At 39.7% G+C, this 26,501-nt stretch overlaps 1 protein-coding gene across 4 annotated transcripts in view; it reads left to right on the top strand.

Moving 5' to 3' along the window:
* LOC137621476 (nuclear factor of activated T-cells 5-like) overlaps positions 1-26,501 on the top strand; it is a 426,226-nt gene that overhangs the window by 391,622 nt on the left and 8,103 nt on the right. For 3 of the 4 annotated variants that reach the window (XM_068351807.1, XM_068351806.1, XM_068351809.1), the window contains one exon: positions 1,657-1,764. The exons of the other annotated variant lie outside the window; for it this stretch is intronic. In XM_068351807.1, coding sequence (XP_068207908.1) covers positions 1,657-1,764 — 108 coding nt within the window. The remainder of the gene's footprint in view (positions 1-1,656; positions 1,765-26,501) is intronic. 4 annotated transcript variants of the gene reach the window in all.

A 26,501-nucleotide genomic window follows, 5' to 3' on the forward strand; every position in this document is an offset into this window, starting at 1 on the left:
CGATTCCTCACCTTGTATGCAAGAGAGAGATGGTTTGCTATGAAGAACCGACCCAACCAGAGGAGTTTCAGCGCCGTGGTATAAGAGCATAAACTCCTGCTACCAGCGCTCAGTCTAGTATGGGACCGGGCTTGTGCATTGTCCTTCGGGATAAAGAGGTTTAAGCCTTCTCATTCCCCTTTTCCTGGATGAATTAGGAAAATTTTGGTCACCTCCAGGAGAGTATTCACAATTTTACAACACCAATAGAACAATACTTTAAGAGTAACGGTTTTATCTTACTCTCATCTGTTATATAACTGAGTATGCTCTTCTGTATTTGATCTTATAAAAATGAATGCTTTTATGTCTACATTTAAGGTTCATTCACTCTTATAGGATTTTGAATGCACAGTGAATGAAAAGACATAAAACCACTTAGTTGCATAAGAACAAATACAGCACAGCACAACCAGTTATATGAGTGAATTTTCAGGCCCTTGTGTACTAGCTTTTATGTCTTTTTCTATCAAGGTGCTGTTCTGTATTATGTATTTTATATTATAAAACTATAAATACTATTACTTTTATATCTTTTCTCTCAATGTTAAGCTACTCCGTTTTTTTAGTATATAAGAAAACAGAGGGACTTAGAGTATCTTTAAGGGATGCAGCAATTATTTGTGAATTTTAAACATTCACTGGTGTTTTTGTCACTTAACCTCTGCACGTGTTCAGGGCTGCCTGTACTTTTATGCATGGCGGAAAGACTCTTTGTGCTGTGGGGATCACTAATGATGAACCTCTTCACCACCCAATAGAACAGGAAGCTCCCTATGTTTTATTCCCCAGTTCTAGATCCATGAGTGGTATTCCAGGATCCATTTCAGTACCCATGGGTCAATCTGGATGATGTGTGTGCCCTTTTGATCTCATTGGGTCTCAGAATGACCCTGGCAGCCTTCTAATGACATCAAGACAATTGGTATCCCAAGCTGCTGGCCCCTCTTGTCGATGTTCCATAAAGATAACCCTTTGGTCCACTCTTCTCTGTTAGCAGGTACGCACCTTCAGAGGTAACACTAGACTGTGAAGTTGCTTGCACTTCATAGCTGGAGACTATCCAGTAAATACTTAATACCTAAACATGTAGCCAAAAGACAGTCAAATCATAAATAGTAAAGGATGCTTAGAGGTACAGATTGTAATATAACAGAAGAATGAAACACTGAAAGTGAACTAAACTAAGACAAATAAGCTACAGGCATGGGAACTTGAACCACCAAGGAAAAAAAAGAACGGTGACCTAAGATACACAGAGTCCTATCTTATAATTCCTCACTTTAAACTTAGTTTTCATAGTAACAAATTCACAGAAAGTATCCTCTTTCAATAAACAACGATTAGCATAAGAATGTTCAAGATGCCAGATGAGATGAGAGTGGCAATTCAATATTAGTTTTCTGGGGAAGAGACATAATAGGTGATACAGCTACCTCTGGAAGACATGTAGTAGAATCATTCAAGCATTTAAGCATGTATGCATTAACCTACAAGAAGCAATAGGCTATAGAAAAGTAATGTGACATGAAACAATTTTGGAAACCACTATATAGTATTTTTGTTGTGCATGCACTTTTGTTTTTCTAATATTTGTACCTTGTTCGTTTTAAATAGGTGCATTGCAAGTGAATCGTCATTACACTGAAACAAGAATGCTGCCCTCAATTATACAAGAAAGTTCATCGACAAAATTGCTAAATTCTCCAGTAAAGATGCCTTCAGGTAAGGTTTGTTTTTTCATCAAAAAATAATGCTTACTTAATATGATTGTTTAATCTTTCTGGGACATGACTTTTTGTCCTTATTAATAGCCTTTTTTCTTTAAGTAATGTAAGAATCAGATCCTCCTATAGTATCCACACTTCCCGTATATGCTCTCATTGGCAACTGCACTAGTTTGAATGAAAGGCATATCCTCAGTGAGTTATAAACGTGTGAATTTTTAAGTAAGTGCAGATCATCAATTAGACTCTGAATGGTAGGAAAAAATATCCCTTTTTTAGCCATGAAAGTACTGTATCCAAGCACTCTGCATATGCTCCAATTTTCAGCATGAAAAATGTATGTATATATATGTGTATATATATATATATATATATATATATATATATATATATATATATATATATATATATATATATATATATATTATATTTTTATCTCATACTTGGATCGAACCCTAGTCCCTTCAAATGGAAGGAAAGTTCAATACCAATCATGCCACCAGAATCTCTCAAAAGAAGTCGGAACCTAAATTCTAACTGCAGTTCAGGATTTACTTGGCAAGACAGCAGTCTCTTACCAGCGAGTCTTCCCCGACTTCCCGACCCACTAGGTGACATGATAGCTTTTAATTTGAATTACCCCTAATAAGTCAATATGGATGGAAATCAACACAATAAATTTCTATCTCTTACTGGGATCGAACCCTAGCCCCTTCAAATGAAAGGCAAGGTCTCTACCAATCCTGCAACCAGAGGCTCCTAAAGAAGTCGGAACCTAACTGGTAACTGCAATTCATGATTTAACTGGCGAGACATCAGTCTCTTACCAACGAGTTTTTCCCGACTTCCTGACCTTGCCTCTCATTTGAAGGGGCCAGGGTTCGATCCTAGTATGAGATAGAAATTTATTTTTATTTGAGCATGATATTTTGTTGATTTTCATCCATATTAACTCATTAGGGGTAATTTGAATTAAAAGCTATCAATTGTGTCACCTGGTGGGTTGGGAAGTCGGGGAAAACTCGCTGGTAAGAGACTGATGTTTCGCCAGTTGAATCATGAATTGCAGTTACCAGTTAGCTTAATTTGCCTATGAAAATAATTTCTTGGAATTCCCTTTTATTTAGGCTATTCTATTCTATCACTGTATTAGCTGTGCATTCTATTTTATTTATGTAGTGCCTATCATTTATTCACAAGGAGTACATTCATTCTTTGCTACTCTTCCTATTTCTCAAACTAATTATTTTTCCTTGCCTTTGTATTTAATTTCCATTTCCCTTTCTTAGCCGGGAGTCTGTTTCTTCTGTCAAATTCGTCGCCCACAAAGTGGCCAGTTTTGTAAAAGACGTGTCTTTAGCGACTAGAATCACACATCGACTATCATTATTTTTATTTAAGCCTGCACTTCTCACAATTAAAATTCATCCTTCAACATGGGATTGTTTTTTTTATGATATCTTAAGGCTTTATCTGGAAATGTTACATATAAAAAGAAAAAAAATGAATCTTTATTCATCATTTGGCACACTTTTGCTAATAATTCTCTATCTAACCTGATGGCTCATACCCCTATTTTTTACTTGTTTGAATTTCATTTCTTTAAATCACTTATTTTTCACCATTAAAATTTGGAAGCAAGTATTTCTAAATAATCTATGACTTTATTGCATCCTAGTCTATTAACAGTATTTACCAGTCTCTATAAGATAAAATAGTCACTTGCAACGTAGATGTACCTCCACTACATATGCCTATCTTTCCTATATATTTCCCCTGTCTTCCTTTTCATCCAGCTAACTACTTCTAACTGGTTTCATCTGCACTATTTGGAGGATTTGAGTTTCTCTTTCTTTGTGCCTTAGGGGCATTCTGAAAACTGTCTTCTTTTATTTCATGATGGGGTTCTTTATTTCTGTGCCTGCCTTCCTTTTGCATTATTTTGCCTAATTTCTATCTCCCTTTTTAGGTAATCTTCCCTTAGATTTGAATGTGTCCTCTCTATTTCTTTTAACTTTCTTTGCCCTAAATTTCTGCCCATTATTCTGTTTAACTCTAAGGTAATTTGTGCCTTATTCCAATCTACTGCTCTAACTTCCCTGCAACGATTTGATATGTTCTGAATTTCTCTGGTAGGATTTGTGGCTATTTCTTCCTTAGATTTTATTTCCTGATTTCCTAAATAAAAAACTCATATTTAGGATTCTATTTGTCACACAAGTTAATGCCTCTTCTAAGTCGACATATAGGGATTTATCATCACGATGAATTTTACCTTTGGCAAAGGTATCATGTCCTTCTTTACTGTTGCTATGTGATCCTCCATTTGTGTGGCAAAATAATTCATCGAGCCATCCTCATACTTAGCCAGTAGGAACTTGGGTAGATTTCTTAAGGTGTCTGTCTCTTTGGCTGATCGCCATATTTGCCTACATTTTTCTTTAAACTCATTTAAAGTTGCTACATTTTTAAATTCCTTACTATTCGAGGTTGTGTGAGCATCACCTACATTTGTATTCACTGTTAACATATCATGTTTAATTATTGCTGCCTCATTGTTTATTCTCAGACTAACTATTCTACTTTCAGTATCAGCTAACCACTTATCCACTGTATATTTCTCTTTCTTTTATCTGGGTTATTCTTACCTATATTTCCACAAAAACTTGTTTGTGTTAATTTCCATACTGAATTCATGTTAGCGGGGTAAGTAAGTTTTGTTTTTCACTTGTTTAATTCTAAATCACATTTCACTCCTATATTGTTTGGGCTGACATCATGTTTTTCACCTACTTGTGCAATTCTAAATCACATTTCAGTCCTATATTGTTTGGGCTGATATCATCACTTGAAAAAAATACATTTCAAGTACACAAGAAAATAATAACAAAATTCGCGCATCATTCAAGAAACCCTAGCGAGATGAAAATTTCCTATCTTAAATGAGAGACAATTTCTTACTTTTACCTGAGAGACATATTTAAGAGTGAGGTTCTTTTACCCACATTTCTCGTGTGAATTCCTTTTGTTTAAACTCTTGTTTCTGTTCATGTCCTCGCTTCGGTAATTATTTTTTTATTTTTATTCTGCAATGGTGTTCAACTGGTATCTGAGAGAATTTTTTTATTAATGTATGCACTGGTAAATATCACACAGCATTTTATCCATTAAGGCTGCCACCAAAATGTGAAGCTTTTGGGGCATAATCATTTCATTAAAAAGCTTCACTACAATATTATGTTTAGTTATGTTGCCATTTATTTCAGTGCAAATACTTACATATTTTTAGACCCTCAAGAGATTTTACAATTCTCTTCTACATTGTTTAATCAATTTTAAAAACACAGACTGGAATCACTAAATTTCTTGAAGATTGAAGGCTGCAACCATAGCATGCTGCTTCACACTTTGCATTCAAGATGCGAAATCCATGAGTCCCCTGATGTGGGCAGGTAGGGGATTCGAACTTCAACATGTGTCCGCCCATCGACACTCGTCTAGGAAAATTCCTCCTTCATCATCTCTCTCCTGTTTCTTCTTGCAGTCAACTTGAAGTTAATTAGGTGCGCCTTATGTCGGCACTTGGTGTGGGGCCTCGCCCCCAGATGGGGGAAAATGGGGAAACTGTTCTCTGCGATTGCTTGAGAGGAAAAAGCGGGCCCCTCTATCACACCATCGCCTTAAGTAGCCCAAATAGGGTGTGATTTGGAATGCCTGAACCCCTATTTTGATGCTGAATAGTACATCTCTTGTGCTGCCTTAACCATTATTAGGCTTCTCTCTTAGTCTTTGGTAGGCTATGCCTGGTTGTGAGTACTTGTTCTCTGTGCCCTACTCCTCTGTGCCCTATCATGGCAAACCCTTTGGAACACTATTGCTGTTCTAATGTTGCTGTTGGGCCTTCCTGTCATGCTGGCTCACAATTTTCTGAGTCTCTCATCACCCCCTCCTTCTTCCCCTTTCCTTGTGCCTGTTATTGTGTCTACTTGTAGGCTATCTCTCCTGGTCTAGGTAGGTGAGTTTCTCCTCCCCTGGTTAAAATCTTTCTGCCACCTTAGATACCACCCTTGGATGTTTTTCTACCCCTCCCCTTTCTTAGTTAGGCCATAACCTAACTGTACTGGGAACTATGTTCCTCTTGTCTAGTCATCTCACCCTAGCTTTGATTTTTCCCTCACCCGATAGGTCGGCTAAGCTTGCCAACACTGTTCTCCCTATCGCCTAACTGTATCTAGGCATAGAGTCGGTACCCCCATGGGGTTCTCCTCTGCCGTCTTGGCAGTGCTTGTTTTATGTCTGCAGCCTCTCTCCCTGTGCTATATCCCTCCTCCTATGGAGTCTTAACTCCTTTTCCGGGTTAGCCTACCTAGGCAGAGGTGCCGCCTTCTGTCTCTGCATCCTGTCTTGTCAGCTTGAGTTTTTCTAGCACTGGCTGTGTGTTGGCTATGGGTCGCCTCTGCTGCAGCCTTAGACTCGTCATCTGCTCTTTCCTATTCCACATCTAGCATTGGTCGATTGGATCCTACCTGGTTGTCAGAACATCCTTTGAATTTATAATTCTTAGCGTCCTGGCCGTCTTGTACGGCTGTCATTATCTTACGGGCTGCACCCCTGCTTTTCATAAGTTAATAATAATAACCAGGTCATGGCAGGTTCACTTATTAGCTGCCTTTCACTTCTGTATTTCCCCTGAGTGTGGACAGCATAGTTTCAAAAGGGCTAGGCTGGAAATGGAGACAGAAACCAGCCCAGTTCAAGAGGTTCTTTTTTAAGGATTATGTTCAGGACCATCTTCAGAAGAGAGTCATCGTTGCACAAAATCCTTGAATTTTTAAGGGGCTACTCTGCATGCCCAAGAGAGATTCAAACACTCTTCGACCTACTCTGGACTTGTCCCCACTAAACAAATTCATTCTGAAGGACAAGTTCCAAATGCTGACTATCTCGCAAATACGGACCCTACTACCCCAGGGGGCCTACAACGTCTCCATAGATCTTAGAGAGTGCTATTGGCATCTCCCGATAGGTAGGTGCTTCTCCCCGTACCTTGGTTTTAGACTACCAAGAAAGGCCTACGTATTCAAAACTTTGTCCTTCAGGCTCAGTATAGCTCCAAGTTTTTTCACGAAACTAGTCAAGGCCATTGTCCAACAACTTAGGAACAGAGGTCTTCAGGTGATGGTGTACCTGGCTGACTGGTTAATCTGGGCTGCAATGAAGTCGGAATGTCTTGAAAAAGCCTAAGAGGCCATGAACTTCCTACAATCTCTGGGCTTCCAAAAAACCTTGAAGTCCAGGCTATCTCCAGCACAGACATTCCAGTGGCTAGGACTTCACTGGAATCTACAGTTACACACCTTCTCTCTACCACAAAGCAAGGGAAAGGCTATCGCAAACTCAGTCAGGTCCCTACCAGCCTGCAACAAGAAAGGGTCTTTGAGTTGTTACAGTTCTCTGCCGTGATAGACCCAATCCTGAAAGCAAGACTCAAAGATGTTAACAGAGTCTGGAGAGGAGAGGCATCCAATGCTTGGAGAGATCTTCGCCACAAAACCCTGGTCTTCTTATTCCTTATGGGTACTGCCGTCACCCACTTGGAATAATGGTTGACGACCATCAGACATCCAATAAAACTAGCACTGGTTGTTGGGAGACTCAAAAGGTCCCTAGCGACGAATTTAAAAAAAGAAGAGGTCACTATTTTCAAGGTTGGCGGGGCAATCACCTCCGTTGAAACCTTACAAGTCTGACATTCCCAACACGTCCAGCACATATCCCTGATTACACTAATCAAAGATTTATTATTTTTATTATTATTACTTGCTAAGCTACAACCCTAGTTGGAAAAGCAAGATGCTATAAGCCCAGGGTCCTCAACAGGGAATATAGCCCAGTGAGGAAAGGAAACAAGGAAAAATATTTTAAGAACAGTAACATCATTGAAATAAATATTTCCTGTATAAATTATAAAGACTAACAAAACAAGAGGAAGAGAAATTAGATGGAATAGTATGCCCGAGCGTACCCTTAAGCAACAGAGCTCTAACCCAAGATAGTGGAAGACCATGGTACAGAGGCTATTGCACTACCTAAGACTAGAGAACAATGGTTTGATTTTGGAATGTCCTTCTTCTTAAAGAACTACTTACCATAGCTAAAGAGTCTCTTCTACCCTTACCAAGAGGAAAATAGCTACTGAACAATTACAGTGCAGTAGTTAACCTCTTGGGTGAAGAAGAATTGCCAAATGAGTCGATGGAGCATTGCAGTAATTTTCCCGATCCCCCAGTGAGCATTCTGGAGTTGTGTCTCGGCAACTAGGTAAATTAGGATATTGAACTTGATTACCGGGACTACAGAGCCATCTGGATTCCGTTTCACTCACAAACCCTGGTGCACTTCCAGGTCAGACCAACATCTCCTATTGGGCAGATAGGAGCATGGAACCCGAAATGCAGGAACTCCTTAGTAGATCATCTTGATGACAGATTCAATCTGTCGATAATCTCCCTGGATTTTGACCACATGACTAAAGGACAGAAGAGCATTCCCGGAGAACACTCCACGATCCGGGTCAGGGTCAGTCAACCTCATGACAGTGGTCTCAGTAGGCAGCGTAGAGACTGAGAGTACCTTGATAGACAATTGATGAACAGCAGTGTGGTCATACACCAACTGTTCTTGGGGTGAATCCAGTGTCAGATACGATGCGTCAAGCAGATTCTTACGAAGAACAAAATAAAGGTTAATGTCTTTAGAAGCTACCACTGTATAGTTAAACAGCGGTAGTCTCCACCCAGAAGGACACATCTCCTCTAGCTAGACATAGCTGAGAATGCTGCTGCAGATACCGGTCAACCCCTCTAATTGTTCTCCTGACAGTACCTGGTACTCTATGCAAAGTTGGTTCAGTACAGACTCATTGACAAGGCAAACCTGTGCCCCTGTATCAACAAGAACACAAAATAAGGTTTCCTGTATCATTACTATACCTACTGCCAAGTGTTGAGACACATGGGTACAACTGGATTAACAAGTTGCTGTTTCAGTTACGTACTAGATTATAGGACATACATCTGGTACTTCCTAACCATCAGTGAAAAAGCCCTCAGCGTTAGGCACACAAGATTTCACATCCATCTTATGGCCCAGAATCACGTCATTTGGAGGGACGTAATTGCGCAGTTCAATCAGAGAGTTAAAATGCACTCCAGACCGACACTGAAGATGCACACACTGAGGCTCAGTCACGGATAGATCACGATAGACTACAGGACAAGTGGAACCCCAATGAACTCAGATTTCTAGGTTCAATAGCTTAGATGCTGCCAAGAGCAACTCCAGAGGTGGGACTGTACCTGATAAATGCATTGCCTTGATTCTGTTCCTGCTAGTCTTGTTCAGTTAAATTCGGACAGGTCTTCCAGTGTCCGTGCTAGACAACTGTCCACCATTTTCATGTCATGAAGATACATCAGGGGACGGTGATCAGAATGAATTTTGAAGAACTGATCATAGAGGAAGGCCCTGAAGGTTTTCACTCCCCATTGCAGAGCAGCCAACTCACACTCAATGGTAGAGTATAGGGTCTCGCAGTCAAGGAAGGTCATGCAGTCATATGCTATCACCTGACGCTCCCCTGGATGCTCCAAGGACTCCTGGCACATACAAGCACCAGCTCACTCACCAGAAGCATCAACAAACAGCTGCATGGGTTTAGCATCCACAGAGTAGTCAAGGTATGATAACATAATATCCTCCTGGATCAGTTCCTTCAAGTGCTCAAAGGGACAGTTCATTTCTGCCGTTCAGCTAGTTTCCTGATCCCTTAGGGATTTGCGTATTCCAGTCTTGGCAGATACTGGTTTGGCTATCTGTGAGCACATGGGGATAAACTTCCGTTGGAAGTTTACTAGTTCCAGGAATTCTCGTAGCTCACGAACAGTGGTAGGTTTAGGAAAGTCCTCCACTTTCTGGATGCATTTTGGCAGCTTATGCATACCAGAATGTCCAACCAGATGACCAAGGTACTTAACCTTGGCTTGAATCCAAGAGCACTTCCTGAGTTTTATCTAGAGTCTGTGCTTCTGGAGAGTAGCCAAAACCAGTTTCAGGTGTTCCTCGAAAGAAGTCCCAAGAATCAAGATGTCCATCAATGTAGACAATCCCCTTGGCTTTCTGGATCTCTTGGAGAATACTATGCATTTCTCTCTGGAACACTGCAGGTGCATCCTTCAGTCCAAACTATAAGCGTCTGAACTGCCAGTGTCCAAAGGCAGTAGAGAAAGCCTTGTATTCTTTACTGTCCTCTGCCAATGGTAACTGGCAGTATCCATGAACCAGGTCAAGGGTTGTAAAATATTTGACTCCATGTAGCCCAAATATAGAGTCTACCATGTTTGACATCAGGAACTTATCAGAGATTGTAATCTTATTCAGTCTACGGTAGTCCATACACAACTGTATACTGTTGTCCTTTTTTTTCGGACTGGAACAATGGTTGAAGACCAAGGAGAGATGCTGGGTTCAATAATACCCAGTTCATGCAACTCCTTGCACACTGTTCCTCGATGGTGTCAGAACTGGTCCTTCTGAAAAGAGTCCAGTTCGTCAGAAATAGACAGATTTTCTATCTCTTTCAATATGCTCAGAACTGGTCCTTCTGAAAAGAGTCCAGTTCATCAGAGATAGAGAGATTTTCTAACTCTTCCAATATGCTCAGTTCAGGTGTCAGGTTGCACTCCTGTGATATCAGGGAGGATAGAGGAGCATCCACCATTGCCATGGTGAACACCTTCCCCAAGAGAGCACCCTTCTTGATCTTGGCAGTTCCTTCAGATGAACTCTTGATTAAAACTTATGCATTCCCATCTTTCAGTTTTAGGATGCTAGTGATTGCTGTAGCTTTTCTTAAGAGATGGGAGGGGGGGGGGGTTACGTTGTCGCCACCATAAGACATCTCTGGCCAACAGTTGTGGACAAGCAGGGCACCTAAAAGAGGTGTTAAGCTCCTTAGGAAAATCTACAGTGATAGGAACTAAATCTGCCACGTGGACTTCAAGTGCGTAAACCACTATCTGGTAACAGGCTCCACATATTGGGGCATAATACTCCCAAAGAGGCTCTTGGGGAGTACAGTCAGACCTCGATTATCGCGATAATTAGGTTATAGAGACAGCCGCGATATGCGAAAATTTGTGAATAAATGTTAAACGAGGGTGGGCTAGTTACTAACCTAAAAAGTTACTGGCCCTTGCCACAAGCGGGTGCCTAAGCTGATGATTAACACAATAAATACTGTCTCATAGTTTTAATTGAGTTCCTACACCAGTTTATAATCATATGTACAGGGTACAGAACATTTGCACACATGTACACTATGTACGGGACACAGTAAGGTTACAGTACATTATTGTGCTAAGGTAAAGTTTACCGAGTAGTCATTCCCTCACTGCTCTGTATAGCAAAAGGTATTCTTATCTAGTAATACTGTACTGTAATATATGCACAGTAATATTACTACAGTACAGCTTAACTGTACTCACTGTAAATGTTGGTGTTTTCGTTCAGACGACTGTAGTCTAGCTGCTACTTTAGAAGCATGACTCAACTTCTGTGTTGTCTTTTGTGCAGTATGTTATCTATGCTTTCTTAAACAGAAATTCAGCTTATATTATAAACTAGAAACTTAAATATCTCGATAATAATTGTTTCTTATAAATAAATAAACAAAGCTGTGCATTCAGTCACTTGTCAACAGCTGATCTCTCTCTCTCTCTCTCTCTCTCTCTCTCTCTCTCTCTCTCTCTCTCTCTCTCTCGAATATTTGATTTCGTTTCCGGAAGCATTATTGCATTCTAGAAAGTTACGATTATTTAACCAGTTAATTGAGCTTTGATAAAACATATACCGTATATTGTCGTGTAAAGTATGACTCCATGAAAACGGCGAACCCCACAGTTCCATAAAAAAAAAAAAAAAAAAAAAAAAAAAAAAAAACGTTTTTATCATATACTCCATGTAATGGGCGGGCGGCAATTTCAAGGCCAGCCTGTTACTACACTTTAGTCATAAATATTTTTTTCTCACGTATAATATTCTTTATTCATGATAACATCTTTACTAAAAGCTCTTGGTATCATTGGTTATCACTTGCATGTGAAATGCGTTCGTTTGTTCGTTATGATCGGCGATGAAACGTAAACAAAAAATTTGTTTTAGGCGACGTTTTTAAGAAAAACATGACATAAAATCGCTTTTATTTCATTTATGTTGAATTTCTAACCTATAGTCTACAAAGATGTGTAAATGCGTCCGTTTGTTCGTCATGATCGGCGATGGAACGTAAACTAAACAATAGTTTCGGTTTTAGGTGGCGTGTTTAGCAAAAGTATGATATAAAATCATATTTATTCAATTTATTTTGGATTTCCAAATATATGGCAAAAGCATTTCAACCAATTTAGACAAAACGGAGGACGATGACAGCAATACTATGCTATTAGTGGAAACGAAAGCAACGAAGATTATCCTCAAGACGATGGTCTCATGATGATTTTTTAAAGCACTTTTTAATAGTTCAAATGACTGTTGATTTTGATGGTTTTTAATTTTAAGTTTATTGCATTAAGTTTTTTTTTTCAAACTTGTTTGCATCATTGTTTTGCTGTATTTCATAGTGTAGGTACCGATAACCTGCAGATTTTGAAGTTTTGGACAACCACCACTCTTTGGAAATAATGTAAACATTCCTAGTTGTCCGAAACAAGTGATCATATCAGCTGATCCGATCACGGCACCTAAAATACTTAACTTGCTAATGAAATACGCCCGAAATTTAAAACAAAAGCACATAAATGTTTTATTAAAGCACAATTAACTATTTAGATAATGGTAATTTTCTAAAATGCAATAATGCTTCCAATATTCTCTCTCTCTCTCTCTCTCTCTCTCTCTCTCTCTCTCTCTCTCTCTCTCTCTCTCTCTCTCTAAATATTAGATTTAGCTTCGAAGCATTATTGCATTTTAGAAAATAACTATTATTTGAATAGTTGATTGTGCTTTAATAATAAATTTATGTGCATTTATTTTAAGTTTCCGGTATATTTTATAGGTTTTAGCTCTGTGGTACTTGTTTATAAAGCCTCAAGAGAGATTAGCAAAGAAACAGATTTCATTTATTACAGAGAGAGAGAGAGAGAGAGAGAGAGAGAGAGAGAGAATATGTAGGGTTTGAAGTTTTCTGGCATTTGTGTGTGTGTGGTGTGTGTGTGTGTAACGCAGAAACCATGGTGTCGGTTTTGCAGTGTTAACAAAACTGCTAAGTAAAATCCCAGACTCACCAGCTGGCATCTCGGAGAGGTTGATGTCCTGGCGCATCCCACTTGCAAAAGGTCGTTATGCCACTCTCCTGAGTGCTTACGCTCCTACACTGGACAGTGAAGATGAGACAAAAGACTCTTTTTATGAATTATTAGACTCAGCCATTAACCAAACTCCAAGGGAAGATAAACTGATCCTCTTAGGTGACTTTAATGCCAGAGTGGGAAGGGAACACCACATCTGGGGAGGCGCCATCGGTCATCATGGTGTTGGTTATATGAATAGCAATGGACTCAGATTGCTCTCCTTATGCTCAGAACACAACCTAGTCATCACTAACACCCTTTTTCAGCTCAAAAACAAGCACAAAACTTTGTGGATGCACCCAAGGTCAAAACACTGGCACTTGATTGACTGTCATAATAAAAAAGCGAGACCAGCAAGATGCCGTCCAGACCCGTGAAATGAGAGGTGCCGAGTGCCACACAGATCACAATCTAATATGTGCTAAGCTCAAGCTAACCATCCGTCCTCTTCTTTCGCGCAAACCTCCCTCAAAGAAATTAAACATTCCTGCTCTGAAAGACACCTCTACTCGGAACAACTACCGTCACGGGATAGCAAGAAAGCTGGCTGAGATCCCTAACATTGATCCAACCAACATCAACTTTGAGCTTGACTCTGAGTGGACAAAACTGAAAACTATAATTCAGGAAAATGCAGAAGAAACCCTTGACTTCTCCACACGACGTCATCAAGATTGGTTTGATAACAACGCTGATGGTATACATGACCTAATCACAGCAAAAAATAAAGCGCACGATGCATGGCTCTCACAACCTACTTCTGTAGCTCTCAAAGAAAACTTCCAACAGCTAAGATCAGAAGTGCAGAAAATACTCAGAGACATGGAAAATAACTGGTGGAATGACCGTGCAAAAGAAACTCAATCATACGCATATGCAAATGATCAACATAGTTTCTACAACTCTATTAAAATTTTATATGGCCCAACGAAAAGTAGTATGACTCCTGTTCACTCTCTAGAAGGAAACCTCCTAAAAATAGATTGCTGGGCACAACATTTCAGCTTGATCCTTAACTAACGAAATCCTGTAGAGCCTAATATCCTCAACAACATCCCTGATGTCCCTCACTCAGAAATCCTAGATACCAACCCCACTTTCCCAGAAACTATACAAGCCATAAAGGCCATGAAAAAACAACAAAAGCCCCGGCCCTGATGGTCTACCAGCTGAACTATTCAAGGAGGGGGGCTACTTACTCCATCAACATCTCCACAACCTTATTCTCTCTATTTGGAACATGGAAGAAGTCCCCCATGAGTGGCTTGTCTCAGACATTGTCACCATCTACAAACGTAAAGGAGACCGTTCCCTCTGTGACAATAGCAGAGGCATCACCTTGCTCGGCGTTGCAAGTAAAATCCTGGCAAGAATAATGCTTGCAAGACTTTGCAAAAACATTTCAGAAAATGTACTACCAGAGACGCAATGTGGCTTTCGTAAAGAACGCAGTACTTGTGACATGATATTCGTGGCCCAACAACTACAAGAGAAATGCCATGAGCAAAACCGTGATCTTCACATAGCCTTTATCGATCTAACCAAGGCCTTCGACACGGTGAACAGAGACCTTTTATGGACTGCTCTCTCTAAATTTGGAGTACCTCCGAAATTCCTTAACATTCTAAGGAACTTACACAATGATATGCAAGCCTGTGTAAGTATGGGTGGTAGTAAATCACAACTTTTCAGGGTAGAAACTGGAGTAAAACAAGGATGTGTCCTGGCTCCAGTGATATTCAACATCTACCTCACTGCAGTCACCCTCCTGAGCCACCAACAAGTCAACGAAGAAGATCAATTGAAAGTGCAGTTTCGACTAGACGGAAACTTATTCAACCTTAGGCGCCTCCAGTCTGTGACAAAAAAAACACTGACATACCTAATGGAACTCCAATATGCATATGATTGCGGTCTAGTGGCTCACTCACCAGATGCCCTCCAACGCAGCCTTACCATTGTCTCATCAATTTACCGAGCCATGGGACTCAAAGTTAGCATCAACAAAACTGAAATCCTATTCCAGCAAATAATTGCAGGAGATCCCCCAGTATTTCATCTGAATGGGGAAGCCATCAAACAAGCTGATAGCTTCATCTACCTTGGAAGCATCTTCACTAAAAATAGTTGCCCCGATAAATCATGCCTCCGCATCTTTTGGCCGACTCAGGTCCAGAGTCTTCCTAAATCACCACCTCAAGACAGAAACTAAAGTAGGTGTATACAGAGCTGTCTGCATGTCCACCTTGCTATATGGAGCAGAATCCTGGACGGCTTACCGTCGACATGTAAAACAACTTGAGGCATTCCATATTCGCTGTCTTCAGCGTATATTAGGGCTCACATGGCAAGACAAAGTACCTCATTCTGAAATTCTCCACCGTTCAAACCTGCTGAGTATAGAATCCACATTGGCAGAAAAACAACTCAGGTGGATCGGCCATGTCATCCGTATGCCAGAACATCGCCTTCCTCGTCAGGTCCTCTACAGTCAGCTCCCTGAAGCTCGCCGTAATCCAGAGGGTCAGAAAAAGAGGTACAAGGACAACATCAAAGCTACGCTCAAGAAGTGCAACATACAACCTGAGCAACTAGAAATGAACGCCTCTGACAGACCACTATGGTGCTCACTCTGTAAAGCTGGAGTCAATCAACTTGAAGACACCCGGAACCAGGCAAGACATCAGCGCAGGGAGAGAAGACAAAACCGTCGAGATCCGATACCCCCTGGTCAACCCAGACCTGACTTGCCAGTCGTGTGGCAGAGTGTGTGGATCCAGAATTGGTCTTCACAGCCATGCAAGATGGCACCAACGACAACAGATCTAACTTCATCCCCATCACAGCGAAGCAGAAGTCGTCTTCGATTCGAAGGACAGCAATAACGTAACGCGTGTGTATTAAATGAAATCTTTGTATTTTGCTAAGTCTCTATTGAGGCTTTACAATCAAGCACCACAGAGCTTAAAACTATAGAATACTGTATCGTGCATCGGCGGTAGTATGCCTTATTGATAAGGGAGTTATTTGATCCGAAAATGGAGGTTGATGACTGACAAGACAGGGTTGATCAGCTGATTTGAATGTAAACAATGCATAAGATTTTAATTCGCTTTGTTTTTAATTATAAATATGACACTGAAGTGTGAATATTACATGCATTATTATTGGAAGCAGTTAAGTGAAACTCATGGAGAGAGAAGGATGAAAAAGTATGACAAAGAGACGAAACACGGGTGGGCGATAGATTGCATGCGTGGGTTCAGAATTGCCAGGACCTTGTTGCAGTCAAGTTACTTCTTGCACATTCCCTCAGCCAAAGCTACGCTCATTCAAATAAATTAGCGGAGTTAATGAATTTGGGAAATGCGAGAAGAAGGAATGAAAAATAGGAGTGGGAATAGAATTAATGCTAAAAAAGATTAATAAAATCGCGAAAAAAAGAGTTAGAACAATACATTGTAGATGTGTGTGGGCAAAGTAAATGTTCGAAAGGGATTTGGGAAAGGATTAAGGATATAATAATAATAAGTGAAGGACAGTAATAATGTGAAGGAGATATCATACTAATATGCATGATAGGTTACATCAGTGAGGTAATTCTGTGAAAGTTAATGGTCAATCAGTGGGATAATATCATGAAAGTGAATATAAGCTGACGACGGACTCACGCAGATTTCATCAGCTGCTTTGAACGTAAACAATGCATGAGACTATAATTCGCTATGTATTTAATTATAAATTCGATACTAAGATGTAAATATTAGATGCATTATTATTGGATACATTTAAGTGAAACAGCAGTTTAATCAAAATCTGGTTTATTTAAAATATAGCTGTAATTTTGTACCACAGTAAATGGATACGCATTGTACAGAGAGAGCTAGGATCAAAGACTGTATGCTGAAGGAAAATAGGAAGGCTGAGCCTAATAGCACTCAAATGAGTGTGCTATGAAAAGATGCCAGATACTCCCATCCGAAACGAATGGCTCCATCTATAACCTTACGGGAATATAGGATGGAGTTCGATTGTAAATAATTTGCATTACTACGTCAGTATATTTTATTCTTATATTTATGACGCTCTTAAATTTCAGATAACTAAATTGTATTTTTATGAATAGGTACATTTATAGATTAAGAATACATATCCTTGTTTCTCAGTCTGTTTTTTCAGTAACTTAATAGCAATGTCTCTTATAATTTAGTTGATTTTCTTGCAATTTCAAGTACTGTATATTACAATCCTTTTTAAATATTCTATACCATATCACGTTCGAATAAAGTAAAACACTGTATATCTGAGTTGTTAAACTTAGGCATATGTGATGTGTAGGCATACATTTGATTACAATTTGTGGGCCATTGCAGAATGATATTAGTTGTATATAAAACACAATTGTAATTTTCTTTTATTGAAACGGAAATGCATGATGGACTCATGTAAACTCTTTAGTAATATAAACTAATGAATTATAGACATTCAAACAAAAGGAACAAAATAACTCACTAAATTGAATCACACATAAATATAATCAAAAGGGGATGGAAATAGAAATAAGGTAGCATACAAGCCAACCAAAAATGAAAGATAAATCACATAAAAGGAACTTTAATCTAATAAATTATACATAAGAAAAATAACAGTAAATAATATTGCGCATATAGAAATTGCAAAAAAAAAAAAAATAACATAGAAGGAAGCTAAAATTGCATCATAAATTACATGCAAATAAACTCTAATATAATTATAAATATGATAAAACATAATACTAAAAAAGGATTTCTTCATTAATTGAATACATCGTGCAAACATAAGACAAAGCAATTATGCAAACAGAAAGCACAGACAGTAAAGAGACATTCAATGTTCATGAAAATACAAATACAAACAAATACTGTAAAATGTTAGTCTTTATTTAGGAAATAGAAAAAAAAATTAAGAAGACAAGGAACACTAACAAAATAATATGTTGAAGGGGTATACTCCTGTAATGCTACTCAGGTGTGCAAACATGCTGAGATATTCACACACTTATAAGTTAAATCAAAATTAAATATAATACATACCAATAAACATGTTCCTAACGACAAATATGTCAGGTCCTGAGAAATGCATTATTTCAATAGCTTTATGACCAAATAAAAGAGTTTGAGAAAAGTGTATTGCGGATGCCTAGCCTTAATCTTATACTGTATCCATTATCAGTGGGGCTTACTCATGAGTAGCACATATTTCATGTATTATACTGTTAGTACTCGCCATTCTTTGTCCTTAGGGAACCTGTGAAACACCTAATGAGGATCGGTTTCTTTTCGTTTATTGCAAAAACACACTGTGTGACTTATTCACTGTTGGCGCCATGATTTCGTTGTGTCAACTGTCAAATTCTAAATATAAACAAACAGACGACAAACGATGTATACCTACAACGCCATCTAAATACTGAGCGGTCAAACTATTGTGTTCACTTTGGAGTTGCCAACTAGTGTATTAGAATTCTATTTTGAGCCTTCTTATCTTCCTTCAGTATATAGTGTTTGGCTAGGATAGTGGTGCGCAACGCTCCCAGTGTAAAGGAGGGCAGGCTCTATGAAATCCTGGCCCAGCTTCAATTTTACTGCAATTTTTATGTGAATTTTTATTTAATAGGTATTGCATTATTCTTGGCCATCCAAATGCTGTTGCCGACTTATTAGAAATCAAATTCTTAATGTTGGGTAAACAATAACTTTTTTTTTTCCTTGGCCGCGAAGCAAGAAACCGGGATTAACGAGGTTTGACTGTACCTCCAACAGCCGTTTCCAGGCTCCATCAAATATCACCCCATTTGCTCTCAAGAACTGGTAACCAAGCACTACGTGCTCAGCCATAGTCCCTGAAGGCACTATATGGAACACACTTGAAGTGAATGTCATTCCATGTAGTATAGGGGTCAACAGTACAGTACCGAAGTCTTAGGTCCTGTTAGTCCTAAACTCTTCAGATCAATGGTGTCGGGTACCATCTGCAGTTGGTAATCCTGCACTACACTCGATGATAGGAAGTATACCTCAGCTCTGGAGTAAATGATAGCATCCAATGCTCCCACGATGGAATCTAAGACATGGTCACTGGGACAATCATGAACGGTATTGGAGCCAACTGCGCCAGGTTAACCTTATGAAAGGTTTTCAACACAGCCTCAGTTCCTACTTCCTCCCTGGAGAGGTCAGTTGGAGAAGCTTTGGACAGTGTTGAGGACAAGTTATCACTGGCCAATCCATAAAGAGTCATTGGATGTGCAATGACCTTTTTCTGGTTGAGGGGTAACTTTGGAAATCGAGATTTCTGAGGCTGCCACTGAAATACTAGGAGCAATCTTCCTATCACTCACACCCTTCTACAATGTAGCCCTATCTTCCATACCGAACGTCTGGTGTTTAACGCCCTATGATACTCCTCGGTTCTTGATGACTTCCTGGTTTTGGATTTCTTGCTCTTCTTCTTCTCAATGGTCTGGGAAGAAGCACTGGACTCACTCCCAATTCAGCTCTCCCTGCTACTGGTCGAACCAAAGTAGGACGACGGGGTTGGAGTAGCATTCATTGGTACTGCTTTCCACCTAGAAGGAGTCCGGACGGAGGTGGTCTCTTTCCCATGGCTGTGGGCAGTAGCTGTCTTCTGGACAGGTGATCTGTGCATCCGGGGCGCTTGTTGCCCACACTGCGCGACATGTTGGCTCCGCCACAGCGTAGGCACAGGTTGAGGCATCTGCGACACTCATTCACAGTGTGCCCTGGTTTCTCACACCAAGTACTGAGGAGACCTATCCTGGGTGCAAGATGATGGCAGGGTCACTTCCACAGGTGCAGGTTTGGGGACAGGTCAAGAAGCAGTGTCTGGGTAACCTTGGTCAGATGAACGGTTGGGAGTAGCCATGGCAACCCTGTTGGAATACGAGCCGTACCACACCTGTCCCACATGACTAATGGCCAAGTCCTCTGCCTCCTGGCTTCGCTGACGGGATGCCTCATTGGGAATACTCAAGAGGTGCAGGACATCCTGCCAAGTGGCCTGACGGCCAGCAGAGACATTTATGGTGGCCAGATAAACTCGCAGCTTTGCTTTTAACCGTTTTGAAGAGCTTTCGTCTCAACTCTCTCTGGTCCAAGGGTATGCCGACTTGTATAAAGAGGCCAACCCCACGGCATAAATCTTCATCAGTTCACCTTCTCCACAGGTGGCACTGCTGAAACGGGGCTTTACTTCTGGCATTGCGTCTCTCGGGGCTTCTCGTCACCAGTCGAGGAGGCGTTCCTTCATATTGAGGTACAAGATCTTGGGACCCTCTATTGCTGTGAAAGCCTCCTTGATCTCCCCCTTCAGGTACCTTCCCAGCTCAGTGGTCCACCAACCGGAGCATCCTTCAGTATATCTACTGGCACAGTAGGCCTCGAAATCCCTCAGGAATAGGGCAAATCTTTGGCCAGTTTTTAGCTGGAAGTTTCCAGGCTTGGGGCTCTTCCTGGAATCAAGGGCCTTGAGCAGGTCAGACAGATAGCTATCTGATTGGAGGGACTGGACATGGTCAGTGGAGACAGTGTCGGCTGAGCTGACACTGGGACAGGAGCTGGAAGTGTCACCAGAAGTCTCACTACCAGAATCTTTGCTGGTTGACTCCTGTGACAAGGTCAACATTTTGGGTATGGCTGATCTGGTCTTTTCTTTGGCTTGGTGCCTGTGCTTTGGAATGAGCCCTGTCTGGGCAAGAACTGCCTCAGCCGTAGCTGCTGGACCCTTTACTGGTCTGCTGGACATTGCTTTGCCACCCAAGAACTGCTCCCCTGGTCCACTTGCTGAAGTCTCTGGTGGACTAAAAGGGTTGGTTGACGGAACAGGCGAGGAGGCAAGAGGTCCACTCCAAGTAGGAGACTCCTAAAAGCCTGGGAGTTCTGGTGAGAACCATGGAGGGGGCTGGGGACTTCCAATCACTGGCCCCTCTCCAATAACCGGAATTGCCAGACCACTGATATTTGGCCAAGTCTGGGATGTAGAAGGTGCACTGGTGGTCATTGTGATTGTAACCCCAGTGGCAACGTGGCATGTTGGTGACGGCTCAACGCTCTTTAGCGCTTCAAAGTGGAGTGTCAGGGACCTCACTTGAGTCGCCAGATCACTAATAATCGAGATGAGGCCCTCCACATCCCGACTAAGGCTCTTCTTAGCCTTTCGGCCCTTGGTCGATGACAATGCCACGTTTAAAGGCAGGTGTTTCCCGGGTCTAAGCACCAAAAATTATGTAGTGGTTTGTGGACTGCCAATTGTCCAATTGCCTACCATAATCCAACTTTTCACTACACAAAAATAATACGGTGGAATACCCAGAGACTTGGGCGAAAGGTAAACCGTCAAGAGAACTGGGCACTGGGCACCACCCCTTGATTTCATACTGGGCAAGGGGACCCAGCTAGAACCTCAGTTTCCTAATACTATTCTAGAGTACACAGTTCTTCTGAACGATGGCATGGCTCTATGATTTAGGTAAGATTTCTTTTTCTTTACTTGAGCATGGCTACACTTGAAAAAAAAACTTAAGAAAATTAAAAGAAATCTAAAAGCTCGGAATCAGGGAACAATAGGTAAGGAAATTCATACTACATCTATATAAAAAAAGAAATTTGGTTTATTTCAGAAATGAGAGAGAAAAAATTATTAGGAACAAAACAAACTGCCCACCCATGGCACTCCCATGTCAATACATAAACGGTAAAGCTGCCTCAAAGAATCAGAATCCCCAGATATGATCTCATAATACCCATCAGTAATCTTGTCTTGACAAAATATGTAAATAGAAATAGAAAAATTTCCTCTTTTTCTTTCTATTTCTTTAATAACCGTACTTTAACCAAACAGCTTAGTCTGGTTTAGACTTCTATAAGGCTGCTTTGAAAGATAAGACTAGATAAACTGGTAAGAAGTTTATAACAGGTAACAGCAAGTGAGAATGAAAGCTTACAATATGATTAAACCTGTGGGGAATATATCAAATGCGTAATAATAGAACTTCTTTAAAAATTTGCGTTGTTAATTAGATTTTAAGGAACAGGATTATGAAGAAATCATGTTTAGTGCAGTACGTCAAAATATATCAAGAATCAGTGGGTGTACCTAATACATGTTAAGCGGACCCTGCAATGTGCAATAATGTCTTTTAGTCACTTTGACTAAAGAATGCAAACAGAATGTTACAGTAAACCAGTCTGTTGTTGCATTCATTAACGGTATAGTATGTATGCATATCAGCGCACATGTGGGAACTGAGTAGTTAGATTTTTTTTTCTTTTCTACTTCTCATTTCATAGCTCTCAGCCCTGTAGGCCTGGGTCTTCCAATTCTTCTAGTGCCTTGTGGAGCCAAGCTGAACGTTTGGTGAACCAATCTCTCTTGGGGAGTGCGAAGAGCATGCCCAAACCATCTCCATCTACCACTCATTATGATCTCATCCACATATGGCACTCGAGTAATCTCTCTTATAGTTTCATTTCTAATCCTGTCCTGCCATTTAACTCCCAATATCCTTCTCAGGGCTTTGTTATCAAATCTACTAAATCTATTGGAGATTGTTTCATTGTTGTACCATGACTCATGTCCATAGAGTAACACCGATCTCACTAAACTGATATATAGTCTGATTTTTATATGTAATTTCAAGTGATTTGATTTCCAAATTTTACTTAACCTAGCCATTGTCTGATTTGCTTTAATTATATTATTTATCACTTAATATAAAAAACTTAATTACACAAGAAACGCAAAACACATATATGTTGACGTGTAGTTTCAAAATCATTAAATTGATTTTTTAATTTTAGCAAATATTTGAAGTGGAAAAAAGTTAGTTTTGAGTAATCGCACTACAAAGTTTTTAGTAACATGCGTGAACTTTTTATTACACGGTACTTTGTTTATTGGCGTTATGATTGGTAGTATTTTTGCATGCGACATCCTAAACAGTTATATGTCGATATTAGATTTAATTTGTCCTTGTTTATTATAACAAGTAGAAATGATTACTATTTACCTACAATGGTATCAAGTTGAGCGTTGATATAGTATCTCTCTCTCTCTCTCTCTCTCTCTCTCTCTCTCTCTCTCTCTCTCTCTCTCTCTCTCTCTATCTGTAACTGCTAGAGTGTTATTCCAATATCAAATAATTGTAAAGGGGTATTAATTTACCAGCAATAGTTGCTTTCCCTATTCTACTGTTGGTGTGTCACAGCTTTGAGTGAGCGAAGGGGTGAACAGATGCCAGATATCACTAGATTTTTAGGTGTGAAATGAAACGAAAATACCGAAAAAATAACAAGCAGAAATAAATAGTATTTCAGACCGCATAAGGCTTTTTCTTGCGCTTGGCCCTTTGAATAGGTTACGCCACGGTTACACCCATATCTCTTTAAAGCTCCGTGACCAACGAAAATGGTCGCAGAAATGGCTACAGAATATAAATCCATGGAAAACTCAAATTACATTTTTTGGAAAAATAATTGCTTCCCAGGTGATCCAAAAGTTTCAACCAAATTGAATAGAGATGTTCAACTATGGTCCTAATAACAAAGATTTCTATAGATATATACACATTATCATAAAACATTAGTTGTAATAGTAGAAATTTCTCTGCTACTACCAAAATCATAATTCAGGAAGTCTCCTTGTTAAGAACATTTGACTTTTGAACTTTCTGTGTACAACAAAAAGTTTAACCTCTTTTAAGAGTTTCCTATTTTGTAGAAAGCTGTAGAAATTCCTGATACATATGTAAGTTAGCTCAGCAGTGCTAGCAAGACCATCTGGCTGGAACTATGAAATTAGGAGAATGCCATTAAGATTTTGATGCCTAAATTAACCATGCTTGACACAAGGAACTTATCAACTTAAGAATCCAATCTTTGAATGATCTCATTCATATGTAGGGGACTCACTCTAATTTTGTAACTGATATTGATATAGTATGTTGACTGACTATCTTAATGATGGAAGGACCAACAAACAAGGCCTTTAAAGTTTTTTGCTTGTAAGACACAATTTGAAGCAAGCATGTGCAGCCACTGAGACTTTCTACATTGGATCCTTTTCTCTGGTTACGGTTCATTTCCCCTTTGTCTATACATACACTGAATAGTCTGGCATATTCTTTACATATTCTCCTCTGTCCCCGTATACTTGACAACACTAAGATTACCAAACAATTCTTTTTCAACCAAGGGAATAACTACTGCACTGTAATTGTTCAGGGTCAACTTTCCTCTAGGGTAAGTAGTTCTTCTGGGAGAAAAGAGCATTCCAAATTCAAACCATTGTTCTCTAGTCTTGGGTAGTGCCATAGCCATTGTACCATGGTCTTCCACTGTCTTGGGTTAGAGTTCTGTTGCTTGAGGTCACACTTGGGCACACTATTCTATCTTATTACTCTTCCTCTTATTTTGTTAAAGTTTTTATAGTTTATATAGGAAATATTCATTTCAATATTGATACTGTTCTTAAAATATTTTATTTTTCCTTGTTTCCTATCCTCAGTGGGCTATTTTCCTTGTTGGGGCCCCTTTTCTTATAGCATCCTGTTTTTCCAACTAGGGTCGTAGCTTAGTAAGTAATAATAATAATAATAATAATAATAATAATAATGATAATAATAATGATAATAATAATAATAATACCGAATACTTTAAATTATATATATTTATACCAGTAATCATCACTATTATCATTAGGAAATTATGAAAGAAATGTCAGTTTTATGTAAACTTTCATAGTAAGACAAATAAAAAAGTAAGAATTGCAAAAATAATCAGTATATATTGGGCAAGTAATATTTCTTGTATATGTGTGTTATCATGCACCCCTCACTCTCTTAGATATAGCAAAATGTGGCACACGGTTGACAAACAATTGCCCATGCCTGGTCTAGAGCTCTCTTGTTATCTGGGGAATGTGGAGGTATGGGCACACAAAAAAATTTTCTGACAGCTTGGATACATCACATCTGAACATTACGAGAGTCATCCTTGCACTTTGAGATTCCCTGAACCTGTTGATAACCAACAGGATCATTGTTATATGAGGAAAGGTATAATTGTCTAGACCTTTCCAATCATACAATATTTATTAGCTGCCATGTCTTGGATCTTTTATCAGATAACAATAACCCCTCTTGTTGATATCTTATGAGAATGATTATTATATAAACCTATAGTAAACACCTCACAAAAAGTAGATAACATCAGCAAAGCAATGTCAATATACAGTAACTGGAACCTAACTAGGAAGCTGGTAACTTGAAGGACCAACCACATGCGAGTCCACAGGAACAGAAGGAACAGGAAGAGTTCCCCTTAGAACCTCTCTTGGAAGCTAGTAACCCAAAGGCCAAGCCACAGCTAAATTTAAAGGACCGGAAGGAAGAGCCCCCACTGGAGACTCCCTAGGAAGCTGGTAACCCAAAGGCCCAGCCACAGGAAAAGAAATCCCCAAGCTGGAGCACAAAGGAATTAGACGGCAGGCCAACTCTACCTGAAAGAGCAGCATCTTGAGTGGGCTGACTCTAGAGGCAGCAAATCAAAGCCCCTACTATTCTGGCTATAACTAACACTTCCATAGAGACACAAGTGTGCCAAATCCAGACAGACCAGTAACCTGCTTAGTAGAGCCATGAATTGAATCCAACCTAGAAAGCAAATTAGTCATTAAGATATCTCCTGAGGGATACTTCTTTGAAGGTTTGGCCTAGAAAACAAGCTCTTGGCATATGCAAATCATGCTCCTCTCTTTGCATCAATTCCATCTTCTGAATGTAGATCTGAGATTGATGAATCCCTTAATAAAGATCTAGCTAAAATTAGTGCATGGTTAATTTGGTCGACCTTTTGCTCAACTTTGACCTTGACCTTTCACCTAGGACTTTAAAAATTAAATAACTTCCAAATCTTAACTTAACAATTCATCCTTGAAAGTTTTAATACTCTGAGTAAAATTGTGGCCAGAAAACTGTTCACAGACAAACAGAAGACCGAAGCCTCTTCTGATCCAGAGTCTAAGACTTGGAAAGGGGCCTGGTTCACTACGACCACAGTTCCACAACTCTAACTGCTGAAATAGGTAAATCAAGGCTAATAAGATCCCTGAAATCCCTGCTGGGTAAATACTCAGCGGGCCCCACAATCTTTGCAAATCCGTTCACCCAAATTGAAAGGAGGAAAAGTGCCTTGGCTCTTTTGAGTCTTCTGCCAGAGGATCCTTATTCCAAGCAAAATTGGTACACTGGTAACCAAATGGAACATTTTCA

The sequence above is a fragment of the Palaemon carinicauda genome, chromosome 28 (assembly GCF_036898095.1).
Source record: "Palaemon carinicauda isolate YSFRI2023 chromosome 28, ASM3689809v2, whole genome shotgun sequence".
In the NCBI taxonomy this organism is placed as follows: domain Eukaryota; kingdom Metazoa; phylum Arthropoda; class Malacostraca; order Decapoda; family Palaemonidae; genus Palaemon; species Palaemon carinicauda.